Source organism: Galeopterus variegatus, unplaced genomic scaffold, assembly GCF_000696425.1.
Source record: "Galeopterus variegatus unplaced genomic scaffold, G_variegatus-3.0.2 Scaffold5463, whole genome shotgun sequence".
NCBI lineage: Eukaryota > Metazoa > Chordata > Mammalia > Dermoptera > Cynocephalidae > Galeopterus > Galeopterus variegatus.
Window position 1 is genome coordinate 136,018 of NW_007731574.1, and position 19,746 is coordinate 155,763.

General features: G+C 40.3%; 1 protein-coding gene across 1 annotated transcript in view; it reads left to right on the forward strand.

The window, feature by feature from the left end:
- HSF2BP (heat shock transcription factor 2 binding protein) overlaps positions 1–12,906 on the forward strand; it is a gene marked incomplete at its 3' end in the record, with an annotated part of 19,319 nt that extends 6,413 nt beyond the window's left edge. The window contains exon 3 of the mRNA XM_008589468.1: positions 12,803–12,906. Coding sequence (XP_008587690.1) covers positions 12,803–12,906 — 104 coding nt within the window. The remainder of the gene's footprint in view (positions 1–12,802) is intronic.
- Between the last annotated feature and the right edge of the window lie 6,840 nt (positions 12,907–19,746).

Genomic DNA, 19,746 nt, shown 5'->3' on the forward strand with positions numbered 1-19,746 from the left:
TCCCTCGTTGGGTCCCTTTTCCCTGCTCTCCCCTCTGTAAACAGTCCTTTCAGTAAAGTCTCAACATCTGGGTTGAATTCTGTTTCTTATTAGGATCCTGCAGAAAATACTCCATGTTCTTGGTTGCCAAAAGTCTAGGTCATTGACTTCTTAGCTTCCCCGGTTCTGATCTCATGCTCATCTAGCAACCATCTGAAAGTAATTAGTCATTCCTTGTGCGTTTATCTTCAGGAAAGGAAGACATACTCTACCAGTAGCAGAGTATGTCAGCCTGCTGGTTGGTTATATTTCTCACTGTAAATCAGTAAGCTGGCATTCTGAAAAGTACATCAGGGTCTCATGATTTAGTTAGCATGAGTCCATTTTTGGAGAACAAACTAAAGACCACAAACAAGTTTTTGGTGGTTTGATCAAAGTCAGACTTTGGGAGATTTTACCTCAAAGCCCCTGGCCTTACACAGCTATGTAGTCACCTCTTTTCCCATTTATGTCTCTGGTGATTTCTTCTCAGTCTCCTTTGCTGATTCATCCTTCTCTGGTGAGCAGCCTTCAAACAGTGCAGTTGCTTGAAGCCGTTTTCTCCTCATTCCATGGCCTCTCCCTTGGCAATCTCACACACATGCATAGTCTCAGTTACCATCTTGATGCCAGTGGCTGCTGGATTTATCTCAAGCCCACACCTCTCTTCCAAACACAGGGCCCTGTGTCTGACTCCTACTTGGCATTTCTTCCCACTTTTTTCATGATCATTTCAAATTCTAAATGTGTGTTCCAGTCTAATCAGTTTAAGACCACCAGGAACGGACCTGCAGTCTGACAAGGTTAGGTTTGTGGCCCATTGCAGTGAGGAAGACCACACACACAGTGGAGAAACTGTGGGACACCTCACCAAACAAAGACGATAGAGTTGTTACAGTACTTGGGTACAGGGTGGAATTTAGGTGAAATGTAAATGAAGCAGTGTTTTGGTGGGCTCAAAGCAAACTAGAATTGTGTGTAAAGGGATCAGTGTCAAGTCTGATTGTCTGACCCAGGTCCCGTTTCTTTGAAAACTACAAAGTTCAGATAGATGTGGAACATTGTGTTTAAAAATCCCTCATTTGGAGTTCTGCAGCTAGTTGGATATCAAGGCTGCTGTTCTTTTTTTTTTTGTCCTTTTTGTCTTTTTTCGTGACCGGCAACGGATCGCAACCCTCAGTGTCTTGCCCGTACCGGACCGGGACCGGCAACGGGATCGCAACCCTCGGTGTTGCGCCCGCACCTCGCTCAGCCAGTGAGCCGCTGGTCTGTATGTGGGATCCGAACCCTTGGCGGGAGCGCCGCCACGCTCCCAAGCGGCGCACTGTAGCAGTGCGCCACCGGGCCGGCCCAGGGCTGCTGTTCTGTCATACTGACTTAGATCCTGCAGGCAGGGGTAGGATGTTTCCTTACTGGTATCATTTCAAATAGCAAAGTTTATGAGAGTCTGGGATTTTACAGAATGAAGTTTCCCAGTGAATTAGAAGTCAGTAGTCACTCAAAGAAGGGATCATTATGATACTTTACAGTTGCAGTATCCTTGGGAGACATATTATTTCCTGTTAACTTGGCTGTTGGCTCTATCTGTGTGTGTTATCCTAGCTGGCATCTGTTTTTACTTTTTCACATCTGACTCATGATATCCCTTCCCCTACCCCCGTGCCACACTGTCCTGACTAAGCCTCTGTAGAGCACCACCACCCAGACTAGAGACCTAGAAGTCTTGTTACCTGTCTGTCCTCACTACTTCTCCTGAAACCTGTCCACCAATGAGTCCTGTACATTTTGCCTTGTAGATGCATCCTGAATTCATCAGCCTGCCTCTGTCTCCACTGCCATATTTTGCTTAAACCCTGCACTTGCTTCTTCTCGGCAGCATTCACTCATTGCCACTCTCCAGTACATTCTATACACTGTAGCCTGAGTAATTTTTAGCAATTCATTCTGATCATGCCATTCCCCAGCTTAAGTCTTCAGCTTCTCTTTGCTCTGAGGATAAAAACCAAAAAGCAAACAAAAAACCGCCAAAACCCACTATCACCAAAAAACCTAAATCAAACCAAACTATGGCTAAAAGGCTTTATATTATGGAGCACAGCTCTGCCCAGAGGTGCTGTCTAATCTGACTGCGTAGACACTGTGCTCCTTTTAGATATTGTCATGGCACCCTGCTTCTTCAAACATCGTGGTTTAGTTCTCATTTTACGTTACAAGTTGGTGGGAGGGCGGGGCCCCTGTTTTTGCCTACCATTATATACTCTGCCTGGCTGAGTATGTGGTCCTACTGTCTCTGCATGCTGTTCTTTCATGTTACCTCATGAAGCTAACATGTGCTAAAGGATACTTGGTGTTAAAGAAAGGAGGATCAAAGACTGTGGTGGTTACAGGAGGGTACATTTTGAACTTTGAATCTGAGCTGGCCCTTGAAGACTTCTGCCTTTTTAGCCTGAGGCTGGCCTAAAATGTAGTCTCTGATGGGTCTGGCCAGTTAGCTCACTTGGTAGAGTGTGGTGCTGATAACATCAGGGTCAAGGGTTCTGTTAGCTCACTTGGTAGAGTGTGGTGCTGATAACATCAGGGTCAAGGGTTCAGATCCCAGTACCGGCCAGCTGCCAAAAAAAAGAAAAAAAGCCTTCAAAGGCATCTCTTACCTAATTTTGGCTCTTGAGTTCTTACAATTTGGGCAACATGAAGAAAAACAAAAATTTTCTCCCTTTTCTTTGTGTAAGGCCTAGATCTGATGGCCCTCCCTGGGTCTGCCCAGATTAATCACTTAGGACATGGCTCTAGGGTGGACCCCCTCGGAGGAAATCCAGGGTTCACACTGCGGCAGCAAGAGCTGTTGACATTTATTGTTCTCCCTTCCCACTAGGCCTGTGGTCCAGTAGGGTTCTTGGTTTTGGCTTTGATGGGTATCAGCTCCTTTCTCTTCTAGAGGTTGTTGTGTGCCTCCAATTTTAAACAACGATGAAGAGCAACCTGAAGGTAGGAAGGAATGCAGGCAGGGAAGGAGTGGAGAGAAGCCATATGCCTGATTTGAGGAGAAGCTTCTTTTAGAGTGTAGGTATGGTTGTACAAGTGGGATGGCTTAGATGGGCTAAGGCTACAAAGTAACCTGTAAGCCAGCTAGAGAATTTGAATTGATTTCATGAACACCAAGTAGTGAATGGGACTTAATTCTGATTGTAACACAGCATTGGCCTTAGGGAAACTGGACAAGGTAGGTGGTGGTTTGGAAAAATACTCATGGGGGTCTTACCTGAGCATCTCCAGTGATTAGCCGAGCACTGAGGAGAGAGGCATGACTTAGGAGGAAAAGGGGAGATATTTTATGGTAGGGAGGGGCATGTATGAAAGTCACAGATGGGACTGAGCAGCATTGATTGTGGGTTCATTAGCTAGTTTTTCTGCTTGCTACATGGAGCAAAGATTGGGGTATAGCAGAATGAGGACAGTAAATGTGAACAGTTCATAGAAAACAGAATCGTGGATTGTTTTAAATTTGAGATGAGAGGCAACTGGAAGTTACTACTTGGAAGTGACATCAAAATAGTGATTAAAATCACACTTTCAGGGGAATGATTTTTGTACCTGAGTATAGGATATTATTGGTTTGAGGGAATGGGTGGAAGACAAAGGGGAAGGTCGGGCTCCAGTAGTGTATAGGACTACAGAATGTGGAGTGGAAGGGAAGCATGGAAAAGAGGAAGTGAGGACGGAGCATTAGGATTTAGTGTCAGCAGTGGAAATATGGAGTTATGGGAGTCACGTATACTGCTTGCTAACCAGTGTCTCAATATGTTTCCCCATCTATAAAACATGGATAATAATGCTTACCTCATGGGATGTGGCAAAGTTTAAGAAGATATAATCTTTTAGAAGTGCTTGGCACAGGGCCGGGCTTAGGGGCATCCTCAATAAATAGTACCTTTCCCTGGATACTGGGGAAAACACAAGAAGAGCACCCCAATTCACACCCCAGCAGCTGTGATTCTGGCTCCAACACTGTCACTTTGGGAAAGGTGTTGGAAAGTTTGAATAAGACTGACCCAGGTTTGAATTCCAGTTCTCTCCTTTATCATCTCTGTAACCCTCAGCTTCAGGTTTTTCTGCCTGTAAAATGGGGATGCCCATAGAGTTCTCAGGTTTAGACAGGTGACCTCGGTAAAGCAGTTGCGACATAAGTACTGAATAAAAGTTAGATCACCCTCTATTTTCTCTCATCTCCTCTCGTGCTTTGTTCATCCAACAGTGAGGGGGTTATCTCTAAATCAGTGGGCATCAGCTTTTTTTTTTTTTTTGGTCATTGAAAATATCAGCAATAAATACAGCCTAGTGCAGGAATGATATACTGGAGAGATATTTGATTAACACATCTCTTTTAGCAGTGAAAATAGTTATTTTTGTTTAATTTTAAATTTGTATATCAGCACCTAGCCTCTGTGAGCACCATCCAGTAGAACTTTCTGTGATGATGATGTTGTGTAATTCCTGCTGTACATGTCTGTTTTTATTAGCTGCTAGCTATATGTGGTCAACTGGCCTGGAACCACTTACTGAAAAGTCTTCCTTTCCCATGCTGCAGTGTCATTGTTGTCATAAGTCAAGTTGTAAGTGGCCATGTCTATGTACGTCTGATTCTGGATTCTTCACTATTTTTTATCAGTATTATTGTATGTTACTTAATTTTTTAATATTATTATTTATACAATTTTGTACTGATTTTTTCATTTGGCTTTTTTTTTTTTTTAAGATGACCGGTAAGGGGATCTTAACCCTTGGCTTGGTGTTGTCAGCACCACGCTCAGCCAGTGAGCAAACCGGCCATCCCTATATAGGATCCAAACCCGTGGCCTTGGTGTTATCAGCACCACACTCTCCCGAGTGAGCCATGGGCCGGCCCTTCATTTGGCTTTTTAAAAATGCTAGTTCTGTGATGAAATTCTCTTGTTACCTCTTTTCTGAGTCTTTAATCACAGTTATTTTAAAATCTGTGTCTGGTAAATCCAATATCTGGATCATCTGTGGGTTTGCTTCTGTTGTCTATTTTTCCTCTTGGTAGGCCTGGTAATTTCTTATTGTGCAACAGATTTTTGTTTTTTTTAAGTGAAAACTTGTAGAGGCTCTGGATAATGGTATTTTTCTCCAGCAAGGATTTTTTTCCCCTTAGATTTTGTCACTCAGTTAGAATAGAGTAAGAGTAGATCACCTTAATCTCATTAGGGATTGAGCTGATTCACAGCTAGTTTCAGTCTTAGTTCCAGCTGGCCATTCTAGTTCATTCTCATTCTTAGGGCATTATTCCTTCAAGGGGGCCCAGCTGAGAGCTCGAGGTGTTTACAAGAGCCCTTGCACCTTGGCAGGCCTTGACCTCCAGCCTCTCTCTCTCCTTGGCAGCTTGGCCTCTTCCTTCACTGCTTCCATGGCCTCTCTGGTGCCACTTACAGATTGCTGAATGCCTTGAGGGGAGAAATGGCTCTGATGTTAGCTCATTTTTCTATGCTTCCATTTTCTTCAGGATCATGGCTTGCCTTTAAGTGTTGGCTGTCTGATAGCCCTGCACTTTATTTTTATTTCTCCAGCCCCAAGAGACTGTTGGATGTTCTACAGAGCTTTGCTGCTGTGCTGCTTTTGAATGTGCAAATTCCTAAGGGAAGAGTGGGGTAGAGTGTTGCACCTGGTCGCAGTAGCATGTTTTCCTCTCCTCTGAGTCTTGGTCTTCAAGACCTGCCTGACTTACTGGCTCTCAGATACCTTCAAGTGGTTCTTTTGTTCTTTCAGTTCAGCTTTTCTAATTATTCTTTGTGGGAAGATTGATCTGCTGCATCACTTTCATAGTTGAAAATGGAAGTCCTTCCATGTATTGTCTTTATTTTTATTTATTTTTTATTTTTTTGTCCTTTTTGAGACCGGCTGCACCGTGCTCACCGGTCATCCCTATATAGGATCCGAACCCGCGGCGGGAGCGCTGCTGTGCTCCCAGCGCAGCACTCTCCCGAGTGCGCCACGGGCTCGGCCCTTGTCTTGATTTTTAAATTATTAAAAATATATTGTGATGTGATGTGGTAACAGAAAAGACAGGCTATGGAGATGATCCAGTTTAAAGGAGGTTAAAGATACATGACAACTAAGTATAACACACGAACCTAGACTAGATTCTGTACTTGAAGGGGAAAAATGCTATAAAGGGTAATATGGGGCCATTGTATAAAATTTGAATGTCAGTGGTAGATTAAGGTATTAAATCAATATTAATTTTCCTGAAGTTGACAACTATATATAATGGGTGTCTAAGACATTATCCTTATTCTTGGGAAATAGTCACTGAACTATTTAGGAGTAAAGGGCCATGGTATATATAACTTACTCTCAAATGGCTCAGAAGAATATATGTGTGTGTGTGTACTTATGTGTGTGCATGTGTGTTTGTGATGTAAATGATGAGCAAATGTAGCAGGATGTTAACAGTTGGTAAGTCTGAGTAAAGGGTATATGGGCATTCTTTGTACTGTTTTTATTTATGCAATGTTTTGTAAATTTGAAATTGTTTCCAAATAAAAAGTTTAAAAAACACACTGTAAAGTGAAAATATGAATCGAATGTTTAAGAAATGTAATTGTTCCTGAGGCACTCTCAGGTTCTTAGCAGTGGGATTTAAAAACCACTACTGATTCTACTGTCTGTGGGGTATTTTGAGATTAATTTCCTGAAAGTATGATATTAATGAGGAGAGCGGTGGACCTCTGTTTCATCGCAGGAGGAATTATTTCTGGTCCGTAGACATATGAACTAGAGAGATTACCATGAAGAGTCGGACAAAAGAGTGAGCACCAAGAAGAGGTTATTGATTTGACCCCAAATTTATCATGGCCCAAATGAGAAAATATCAGAGTGTATCACATCCATATCCTGGCAGGGAACAAAAGGAGTAAACAGAAAGTATAGTGAAGAGATCACTTACAAAGGTGTCAGCAGGGTTAAGGGAGCCAGCACATAGAGAGTGAAGCATCCAGGAACTAGCAAGAGTAGAGCGCCATTGCTTCCCCTGGGCCTGAAGCAGTGGGAGAGGCGTGACTCTGTAGGAGAAGGAGAAGCCTGGGAGGAAGGATGAAGTGGAGAAATAAATGTCCCAACCTCAGTCTCCTCCTGCCCTCCTGCTTCCTGCAGTCCCTGCCACTGTCCGTGTGCAAGGGCAAGCTACAGGACAAGGGAGCCCAGGTGCTACAGAGGTTGACATCAACCTTTTGGGGCACACCACAGGGTGGAGAGTGGATCAGAAGGGGCACATGGAGACTGTTCAGATCATAGGGGAATGTAATAGAAGAAAATAGGTGTAAAGGGGCTTATGGATAGAGGAGGAGGAAATGTGGTCAAGATGGAGAGGATGAAGAGATGTGGTGTTTGAATATCATTCCTGACCACTCAGTCTTTCATATCGTGTCTGTGTGCCAATAAATGGAGAGCAAAACTCCCTGAATCTGGTTCGGGAATTACTACAATAGAATTCGAATTCAGCAAGACTGATCTTAGTTTTTTGTGATGGCATTTATTTTCAAGTCGTTCAGTTAATTTTGTTGATAATTCAATCAATCGGCAATTTATTTTATGCCTGGTATTTGTCAAGCACTGCTTGGTGATGTGGGAATATAAAATGGATAAGATCTGATCCTTTCCCTTGACAACTTACAGGTAGGCTGGGGAGCTTCAATACACAGGTAGGAAAAGTTAGTGATACAAGCTAGAGGGCAGCACGTTGGCAGTGCTCATATAAGGCAGTTCCTATTAATTGCACATTTTCTTCATTTTATAAGATTACTCCAGTGACCTTTACGTTAAAATAAGTGGTTTTAGAAGCAGGTTTTTGTCAGTACAGGAAAAAAGAAATACTATTCTTGTGTTCTGGTTTCAACTCTCTCCCCCACTTCGGGTTTGGTTTATTTTAAAAATTTGACGGCTAATTAAAGTGTTTTGAATGGGTACTAGGATTCCAAATGCATTTAAGTTCTTTAACTGAGGGGTTTTTTTTTTGTTGTTTTTTTTTTTAAGTGAGTCCTGGAATATTCTATTTTTTTTTTACTTTTTCAACTTACATTTTTGACACCTGTGAAGAATTCCAAGGGGATCACTGAGGTTTACCAAGAGGAAGTTCTGCTTAGATAACAAAATACTACGATATAAACATCATCAGCACTATTTCTTTAGTAGGTTTAAGCGTTGGGACGGTTCTTTGTGGACAAAGGGGCCTGCATTATTGTTTATAAATGAGAACCTCTGCATGAGGGAGGGTGAATTCTCTCAGTTGAGAGGGAAAGAGGGGGGGCCCTGTGGAGCTTTCAGTTACCATCTCAGAAGATAGTCCAGATTAATAGGTTAGTCTGTGACTGGCCTATTTGTAAGCTTCTGTCTCCCTGTGTGATTAGAACCTGCAGTTGTCTATGGGTGCAGCAGTGAAGGGTAAGCTGCAGGGGACTGCATCCACAGCAACAGAGCCAGCCTCAAGGAGCAGAATCTTAAGAGAAAAGATGCACTTCACCTGAAACGGAGAGAGGGAGCAGGGGTGGTTAAGATTGCAGGTACCACCAGAGGATCACGAGATTTGGGTCTTGACCTGAGATCTGACCCTGGGGCTTAATAGTTCTATGCTGTTTACTTGAAGGAATCCACAGGGATGCACAAGACAGTCATAATCCTTAGGAAACAATAATAGGGAAGATAAAAGACAAATGATGGAAGTATATCATAGATGTCATTTGACTGTAGGAAAGACTGTCAGAATTCCAAGGAGGGAAGAGAATGGCCAAAGAGGGCTTTATGGAGGAATTGGAATTAGGAGATGGTGAAAGAGGCATCCCAGGTAGGAGTGGTTTGGCCAAGTGCGGAGGTGGAGGAGAATATGGTATGTTAGGCAAATAGAAAGTTTGTTTTAGGGCCGGCCTGTGGCTCACTCGGGAGAGTGCGGTGCTGATAACACCAAGGCCACGGGTTCGGATCCCATATAGGGATGGCCGGTTTGCTCACTGGGTGAGCATGGTGCTGACAACCCCCAGTCAAGGGTTAAAAACCCCTTTCCAGTCATTTTTTTAAAAAAAAAAAAAAAGAAAGTTTGTTTTAGGGCCGGCCTGTGGCTCACTCGGGAGAGTGCGGTGCTGATAACACCAAGGCCACGGGTTCGGATCCCATATAGGGATGGCCGGTTTGCTCACTGGGTGAGCATGGTGCTGACAACCCCCAGTCAAGGGTTAAAAACCCCTTTCCAGTCATTTTTTTAAAAAAAAAAAAAAAAAAGAAAGTTTGTTTTAGTATGTCGGAAAATGCTGTTTCTTCAGTGCAAAATCAACTCACTCTGCCAATGTGAGATTTGTCAGACTCTAAAATTGATGCCCATCATGCGTCTTAGAGCTTATATGATAGCCTTCTATGCACCTCTCTGAGTTAGTTCTGTGAACCTTGAGATGCTTACCAGCTTTTCTGGTAGGCACATTTTTCAAAATATGCAACTTATTAGACTTTTTAGTGGGAGTGGGGACATGTCTGCGTGTTCTTAAGTTTGGGAGCTCTCCACCCACCCCACCCCTATTAGTTCCTGGAGACTGGGACTGTGTGCTTTGGGAAAACCATGTGATTAGGAATTCCTCTCAACTGAAACTGTTTTATGGGTCTCATATAGGGCTGATGGTCATGTATGTATGTTGGAAGTTCTGATAAAACCCTAGGAGGTTACTGGAATACTACCTGTGGTATATCCCCCCCAAAAGATATGTTGAAGTCTAGCCCCTAGTTCCTCAAAATGTAACCTGAAAATGTAACCTTGGAAGTAAGTTATTTACAGAGTTAAAATGATTTAAGTGAACTTAAAGTGAAGTTAAAATGAGGCCATTATGGTGGGCCCTAATCCACTATGACTGCTGGTGTCCTTAGAGGAAATTTGGACAGAGACAGACGTACAGAGGGAAGACCATGTGGAAAGACGGAGAAGGCTGTGTGAAGGCAAAGGCAGAGACTGTAATTTTGAATACTAAAAATCAGCAGGTGAAATATAGTCTAGGCTTGATGGCAGCCCCTTTCCTGTTTTAATACTGAGGCTTGGTAAGATAATGTTTTGACTATATATAATGTATCCTTCTCTGTCAATATTATTTCTGTCCCTGGCTTTTTAAAAAATTTCAGCATACCAGCCAGTTGCCCAAAACAAGTAAAAAAAATTGCAAAAGCGATGTACTTATTCTCATATAGAAAAATGAGTCATACAGATAACCACAGTATCTGTGTGGAGAAGGAAGGTATAAAGAAGTGAAATTCACTCATGTGACCAATACTTACGTAGTGCCAACCACATTCCATGTACTTTTTGAGGCATTTGGGGAGTAGCATTAAACAAAACCGATGAAGACCCCTTCCCTCATGGTGGTCTTAGGCAGCCTGCAATGGGCCAAGTTGGAAATGCAAGGTAGTTTTGTTAGGTGGTAGTAGCAATGCTCTCATCTGGCCACATGGTGGTGGCCTCGTACAGGGAAAGGCACCTGCTGCCTCCTTGACAGTGTCGTGTGGATGGGTGTGGCCTCACATCTAGGACCTGGACTTCTATAGGGTTGCCTATTGGACTTTTTAATCTCATCCCTGTGGTATGTTAATTTACACTAAGGTCACATACAGCTCTGTCGGCCAAGAGATTATGAAATTACTATAATGAAAGAGTTTTTTGGGTGGTCAAAATTAATTTCCACAGATTTTTACACATGATAAGGATTGTAGAAGTGCAATTTTCTTCTTTACTGTGTTTGAGTAATTTAATAATAGAAGCAAACTTTAAGAGTTAACTGCAAAGAAAAGATTTTAAACCACTGATAATTTCATTTCATTTTGTTTCTTTGTCTGTGACCATATACCATACATATTTCATGTACGATTATAGTGTGTCTATATGTATAAATATCTTTTAACACTGTTACAGATATGTCACTGTAGTTTTTAAAGTATAGTGCTTGATAGCTGATTTAACTGAGCAGAAGAGAAAACTCTCATTTAAGGGAGAAGAAATAGTCCAAAATGGTTTTGCCCTAGTTTCTAAGAAAACCATTTTAAGAGAAGCTTTGCCAGCCAGTTTCATAATCTAGCTGGTCTGAATATTTACCTTTAAATTCTAATTTTCCTTCTAGGGCACAGTCTCTCAATTGAACTTAGAAACTCCCTCTATTTCTTCCTTTAGAACTTCTGGGATGCCCGTATAGTTCTAGGCAGTCCCCACAGGTTTCTTTTTAACAAAAAAAAAAAAAAAAGAAAAAAGAAAAAAAATGACTGGTAAGGGGATCTTAACCCTTGACTTGGTGTTGTCAACACCACACTTTCCCAAGTGAGCTAACCAGCCATCCCTATATAGGGGTCTGAACCCTTGGCCTTGGTGTTACCAGCACCACACCCTCCCAAGTGAGCCACAGGCCGGCCCCCACAGGTTTCTTATTTTGATTTCCTCTGGTCTCCCTAGTCCCCTACATTATAAAGCCCTGCCCCTTCTCTTTTGTCTACACTGAACTGAGGACATGTCTCTATGCCTTTCCCCCTCTAGGGCGAAGTAATGTTCTGCTGTCCAGGTGTCTGGCTCTTTGAGGGTCTCTCACTTGTCTCAGGCTGCCTTCTGCTACCCTCCGTTTTTTGCTCTTCACATTCCTGTGATCCCATATTTCCTTTTTTGCTGTTGCTAGTTGTGTGTTGTGTGTCCATCTCATTTTGTTAATTATGAGATCAGGCTGTGGTCCTGAAGCAGTTGTCCTCCACGTGTGGTTCCCAGACCAGCAGCATTAGTCTTACTTGTTAGAAATGTAAATTCTCAGGTGGACCTGCCTGAGAATTTACATTTCTAACAAGTTCCCAGGTGGGACTAATGCTGAATCAGAAACTCTGGATGAGGCCCAGCAGTCTGTGTTTTATCATGTCCTCTGGGTGATTTTGATGTTCACTGAAGTTTGAGAATCGCTGTCTTAAAGCATTGCAACGTTAATCAGGGAGGTTATACTATTAGCTGTTAGTGCTTGTTCCCCTCAAGTCTTAGTGTGTGTTTGTATAAAAACTGATGATTTCTCAGCTTTTGAGATCAAGTGCCTAAAAATTTGAATTATGTATTTTTTGAATGTTGGTATTTCTGCAGCATAATATTTTTTATCTAAAGTTGGTAGTAGTACTTTTGGTTGATTATTGATATGGATGTCTTTTGGGATTTTGCTGGCCATTTGAATCATCAACTAAATGAATGCGGTGGAGAGGAAGTGTTGCGTAGCTCCCACCCTTCCACCGTGGCATTTTCTCATTGTACTCACCACCCTCCTCGTGGACCACTGCTGCAGTTGTTCCCAGTGAGTCAGTCTTCTGGTCAGGTTTGTGAATCAGCCTGTACTGGCTCTGTCTACTCACTGAGCTGCCTTCTGCTTTTTATGGAGCAGATAAAAGTCTGTGCCATGAGAAGTCAGGCTTCTTAGCTCTGCCTTCAGTCCTTTAAATAACATTCTCCTGAAGCCTTGAGTACAGTCTGACAGTAAAGTGAGGCTTTATAAAACACAAAACAGAAAACAAAAAAAAGTTCTTTCTGCTGTGGACTAAAAACTGATAACTTAAAAAACAGGACTTTAAGAATATTGCTTATTCAAGGACTGGTTAGAAATCAGAAATGTGAATATTCCTACCTAAGAAATCTGTACAGGTTTTACCAACAGAAGATTAGGCAAAACAGATGCTTAGAAGAGATTAGTGATTTGAAATATCTTGTCTCTTTTTTTATGTCTCTTTCTTCTAGACCTGGAAAGGAAAGAGCAAGAACTAGAGCAGCTGAAAATGGATTGTGAGCACTTTAAAAACCGCCTGGAAACAGTGCAGGCTGACAGCATGAGAGAGAAGAAGGTAGGTGCTCAGGGACCAGCTCTCACATGCCAGCCATGGCTGCATCCAGAAAGGAGTGTTGGCTTACAGCCTTTCACTTGTAATAAGCAGTGAGTCTTAACTTTTTGCCCTTAATCCTCAGGAGATTGTATTTTTAAATGTATGTATTCTGAGTGGGTTGGAAGGTAGGTGAACAGTTGCATTTTATTACCATTTAACGTGCAGATCATTCACTTGAAGCCTTTTAATTTTTATGTTTAGAAGTCTTCTCCAGGGCTGGCTGGTTAGCTCAGTTGGTTAGAGTGTGGTGTTGATAACTCCAAGATCAAGGATTTGGATCCCACACTGGCCAGCCCCCCCAAACAAAGAAAACAACAAAAAAACAAATGTCTGCTCCAAAACTTAAAAGTTCATAATGTAGTAAGAATGCCAGGAAAAAAAAATGTTGGGCACGTAATGATATAATTGGAGATAGATATGTTAAATCAGAAGTATTTGTAATTTGGGGATTATTTTCTGGTATTTTAGAAATAACCAATTAGGGCTGGCCCGGTGGCGCACTGGAGAGTGTGCCGCTTGAGAGCGCAGCGGCGCTCCCGCCGAGGGTTCGGATCCCATGTGGAGACCGGTTCCCGCTCACTGGCTGAGCATGGTGCGGGCGCAACACCGAGGGTTGCGATCCCGTTACCGGTCAGTAAAAAAGACAAAAAGGAAAAAAAAAAAGAAATAACCAATTATATTTTATTTTAATATTAGGAGAGACTAATACTATTTCTTGGAAATTACATGATAATTTTTACTTTTTGCATGACGAGTTATTTCCTCTTCTTTTCTATAAAAGTAGAACTATTCTGCCACTTATAAAATTTGGAGCTTGTTGTATTTTTATTTTTGAATAATGAAACAATAAATACTAGTAATACTGTGTGTTCATAGGTGGTAAGCAGCTGTGTGTGCATCTCATGTGCTTCTCCCAACACAGGTGTATCGACAAGGTTGAGTAGCTGGTCCAAGGTCACTGCCTGTGTGCTAAGCTGTGTTTCATACTCCCGCCTCCTGTAGAGGAATTCCTAATGTTTGTGACTGCAATAGAGGTTTTCCCAAACTGGTAGATTTGTACAGATTTTAATACTGAACAAGTAAAAAAGTATAGGAAAGAATTTTATTCTTAAATATGAGTTAGGTTAAGCGCCACGTAGTTAAAGTTGAAATTTTAGTTTTGTCATATTCTCTTTAGATCATAATAAACTAAAATGGCAGTCTGGTTAGTTAGTCTGGGCCTAAATGTTTCATGGTCTGTAAGAAGCTGACCAACATGCAAGAAGGAATTTGATAAATGTTGAAAATGCCACCCATTGGTCCAGTCCTTCCTTAAATTGCCAAGATATCTTTGTTAAGGTTGAAGCTTAAGTTGAGCAGAACCTTATATTTCCTTTTCATTAAAATTTATAGGGATAAAAAATGCATGTTTTGCTAGCATTTTATATATAATGCTTAAAAATAAGCCATTCCAGTAAAGAAATGCCAGTATAGAAGGGTGAAATAGCCACGGTAAAGTAGTTTCAAATCACCAGGCTATTATTGCCCTAGTACTTTAACCTTAGTTAAAATGTGGGAGTATTTTAGCTTGAACTGTTTCCTATTTCCAGGTAAGTTTCCTGTTGAACAATTCCACCAGTGTAATACAGATGGAAGCCCCTGCAAGTTTGCTGTAAGAAGGCCATTTCTCTTCTGGCAGCTACCTTTTCTGTAGCCTTTTTTATAGTCTCTGTCCAGGCCTATGCAATCATAAGGCAATATTCTGGAAGTTTATTTTGGAGTTGAGGAACCAGGAAAGAATGCAGGATCTAGGACCCCAAATTAGATTATTGCTAGTAAGTACTTCATTATGGGTGGAAATCATTAGGAAAAGGCAGAAGTTACTGAGTCTAGTATGTAAGAAAAGATCAGAAACAAAGTATGGAATCAAGATCATAAAGAAGTGTGTGTGCTGTATGAGCAGCAGCTCCAGAGACCCGAGAGAATGACGACAGAAACAAGGAAGCTTTGTTCCTGACCTCAATGGAGGTGTTTCCTTCATAGTGATTGAATTGGATCAATAGAGGAGACAAGTTGGGACTTGATATTTGCTTGTGTTATGAGGAGTCTGGCCAGGAAAGAGTCTTGGCAGTAGCAACCTTTGAATTCTAGAGAAAAAACATGCCAGCTTCATGGTGTAGGCACAGCTGTTGGAGAATATTGAATTACTTTTTTTTTTTTTTTTAAAGATGACCGGTAAGGGGATCTTAACCCTTGACTTGGTGTTGTCAGCACCATGCTTACCCCATGAGCTAACTGGCCATCCCTATATGGGATTCGAACCCGGGGCCTTGGTGTTATCACTGCACTCTCCCGAGTGAGCCACAGGCCGGCCCAATATTGAGTTACTTTTGAAAGACTGTGCTCTTTCTTCAAGGTATGACTGTTCACAAAGTATCCGCTTAAAAAATTTTTTTAGTGCTGACCTGTCTTTCCTAAGTGTGTGAGGTGATCACAGATAACATGCAGAGTTAAACTATTTTCTCTTTGGAAGGATGGGTGTCCCAGTGGTGTGTTTACAGTTTTGTCTTCTCCATGTGTTGTTCTTTTAGGGCATGCACCTTTCTTAGTCAGGAAACTAACTGAAACATGGACTGCCAATTTTGTTATCCATATTTTTTTCCTCTATATTTTTAATTTGTTGGGAAAGAGTTGCTACTTTTATGATAATTGAAGTTATTACAACCATTAGTACAATATTTCAAGAAACTTTTTAAAGAAAAATTAACCATAGTATAGTTCAGCTAAACAGAAATAAATAATAAAAAGATTTTGAAGGACTCTTGAAAGTTTTGTGCTTGATAACCTGTTAGATATGAATATTCCCTTTAAGTAGGGAAATATATCAGGATTTGATTATTTTTTCTTTAAAACGGCTTTATTGAGATATATTTTGATACCACAAAAATTTTCCATTGTGGAAGCATGCTGTTTGATAATTTTTAGTAAATTTATGCAGTTGAACACTTATCATCCCAATCCAGTTTGGTTTTTGGTTAAAATTTTTTTTGGAAATACTTACCAGATTCACAGGAAGTTGCAAAAAAGTCTAGGGAAGTTTTCTGTACCCTTTGCCTAGTCCCCCCAATGGGAACATCTTGCTTAGCTCTAGTTCAAGAGAAAAACCGGGAAACTGGCATAGGTACAACCCACAGAGCTTATTCAAGTTTCATGAGCATATGCATTCATTTGTGTGTGTGTGTGTGTGTGTGCATGCGTAGTTCTGTGCAATTTTATGACATTTGTAGATTCATGTAACCACCCCCACACTCAAGATGCAGAATTGTTCCATCACCACAAGGTTCTCTTGTGCTACCCCTTTATTTTCAAATATATGTATTCTGTGTGGGTACATACATTTATGTGTATACACTTTTAGCCACACCCACCCCATTCCCTATGCCTAGCCCTGGCAATCACTAATGTGTTCTCCATCTCTCTAATTTTGTTATTTCAAGAATGTCATGAAAATAGAATCCTATAGTAAATAGTCTTTGAGATTGACTTTTTTACTCAGATCCATCCAAGTTGTTGCATGTATCAATAGTTTGTTCCTTTTTATTGCTGCATAGTACTCCGTTGTATGGATATATTAAAATTTGTTTAACCATTCCCACATCAAAAGACATTTGGATTGTTTCTTGTTTTTTTTGCTATTACTAGTAAAGGTGCTGTGAACATCCTTGTATGGGTTTTTGTGTGAATGTATGTTTTTATTTCTCTGGGATAAATGCCAAAGAGTATAATTACTGGGTCTTATAGTATGTGTTTTGTACAGATTTGCCAAATTGTGTTCCAAAGTGGCTGTACCATTTTACATTCCCACTAGCAACGTATGAGTGATCCACTTTCTTCACCTCCTAATTGGCATTTGGTGTTATCACCATTTTTTATTTTATCCATTCTGATAGGTAGGTTGTGATTTTAATTTGCATTTCCTAGTGGCTAATGATATTGAACATCTTTTCTCAATGTGCTTACTTGCCACGTGTGTATCCTGTGTTGTGAAATGTCTGTTCATGTCTTTTGCCCATGTTGTAATTGAATTTTGGGTTTTTTTTTTGCTTTTGAGTTTGAGTTCTTGATATATTCTAGATACCAGTCCTCTTTTGGATATGGTTTGCAGATATTTTCTCCTAGTCTGTAGTTAGTCTTTTCATCTTCTTCACAGATTCTTTCACAGAGCAAAAGTTTTTAATTTTGATGAAGTCCTGTTTATTGATTTTCCTTTATACTGTTGGTGTTACATCTAAGAACTTTTCGCCTAGCCCTAGGTCCCAAAGATTTCCTCATGTTTTTCTTTCTAACAGTTTTATAATTTTACATTTTACATTTAAGCCTATAATCTATTTTGAGTTAAGTTTTGTATAAGGTGTGAGGGTTAGGTCCAAGGTAATCTTTTTTTTTTTCATTGAATTGATTTTGTACCTTTGTCAAAAATCAGGTGGGCATATTGGCCTGTGTCTGTTCTGGTTGATCTGTTCCTCCACCACTACCACACTGTCTTGATTACTGTAGCTACATAGTAAGCTTTAACATTGGATAAAGTGATTCTTCCCATTTAATTCCTCTATTTCAAAATTGTCTTAACTGTTCTAGATCCTTTGCTTTTTTACATAAATTTTAAAATAAGCTTGTCTATCTCTACAAAACCTTTGCTGGGATTTTGATAGCAATTGTGGTATATTTATAGATTAATTTCTGGAGAATTGATATTTTATATGTTGAATCTTTCAGTTCATAAACACAGCTTGTCTCTTCGTTTATTTAAGTTGTCTTTAATTTCTTTTATCAGCAGTTAGTAATTTTCAGCATACAGATCATGTATAGGTTGTGTTAGATTTTTACCTATTTTATATTTTGGGAGTAATTGTAAATGATATTATGTTTTTAATTTTGGTTTCCACTTTTTTGTTTTTAGTGTATAGAAATGTGATTGTTTCTCGTGTGTTTATCTTGTATTTTGTGACCTTGATGAACTCACTTATGAATTTTAGAAGTCCTTTTGTAGATTCCTTGAAATTTTGTACATAGATAATCTTATCATCTACACACAGGGACAGTTCTAGTTCTTCCTTTTGCTCTGTATAGCTTTTATTTCTTTCTCTTGCCTTATTGCACTGTCTGGAAATTCTAGAACTAGGTTGAATAAGAGTGGTGAGAGTGGACTTCCTCTCTTCTTTCCTGATATCAGGGGAAAGCATTCAGTCTTTCAGTATTAAGTATGATTTTAGTGTAGGTTTTTTGTAGATGCTTATTATAAAATTGAAGAAGTTCCCCTCTATTCCTAGTTCACTGAGAATTTTTTTTATCATAATTGAGTGCTGGATTTTGTCCAACCAATTTTTAGAACATTCCTATCACTTACATGTTTGCAATTAGTCCCTGCTCTCTCACCCAGCCCCAGGCAACCACTTTCTCTCTAGATTTGCCTTTTCTGAGTGTTTTGTAGAAATGGAATCATACAATTTGTTGTCTTTTGTGTCTGGTATAATGTTTTGAAGATTCATTCATGTTATAGCATACATCAGTTGTTCCTTTCTATCGCAAATAATATTCCATTGAATGGGTATATCATATTTGTCCATTCACCACTCAATGGACATTCTATTGTTTCCATGTTTTTTGACCTTTATGAATAGTGCCACTATGAACATTGATGTACAAGTGGTTATGTAGCCATATGTTTTAGTTTTTCTTGGGGAGATACTTAGGAGTGAATTTGTGGGTTCTGCAGTGAACATACGAGAGTACTTCAAGAAGTTCGTGGAAAAATTTGTATTATCTTTTAATTCTATTTTCCATGAAGTTGTGTATTTATTATTTATTCTCATTTTCTCTTTGGTTAAATGTTTTTAAAATTCTTTTGCCAATTTTTAATTGGGTTGTTTGTTTATTACTGCATTATATGAGTTCGTTGTATAATCTAGCTATTAGTCCCTTTTCAGATATATAATTTGGAAATAGTTCTCTTAGTCTGTGGTTTGTCTTTTCACTTAGTGGTGTCTTTTGAAGAATAAAAATTTTAAGTTTTGATGAAGTTTAATTTATTACTATTTTTTAATGTATCATGATTTTGTTGTGATGTCTAAGAAGTATTGGCTAACACATGGTCACAAATTTTCTTTGAGAAGTTTTACATTTAGGTCATGCTTCATTTTGAATTAATGTTTTTTGTGTGTTTTAGCATTATTTGTTTAAAGTCGTTTTAACATTATTTGTTAAAATCAATATCCTTTTGAGGTGGTGGCGGCGGCCATGGTGGCGGTTGGTGACTGTGGGGGTGGGGAAGCAGGGGAGGAAAGAAAAGGGAGAGGAGGAAGAGGCTTGGGCTCGTGCCACTGAAGGACTAAGAGACTGATTGATTCAAGAAGATATGAGACAGTGCAGCCGGACCTGAGTCTGCCAGAGTGCATGGAATAGGGAGAAGTCCAGCATGGGAGGTGGAAACTCAGCAGAGACCACACACCCTGCGGTACCACCCCATGATCCAGCAGCCTGGCAGAGTCCAAGCTGACCAGAGAGGTGGCTCCCTGGAGAGGCCCAAGATCTGAGGCAACCACACACGCAAGGCACTGGTGGCCAACTGAGTAGTCACTGAGGTAGCCATACCAAATTGGCAACCACAGCAACATCTTAGTCAGTAAATAGTGTCAAACCTGTGGACTGTGAAACCCCCTGCCACAATGAATAAACATCAAAGACAAGATACCAGAAATACTAAAAATCAAGAAAGTACACCACCAAAGGATAATAACTCTCAAGCTCTAGATCCTATAGAAC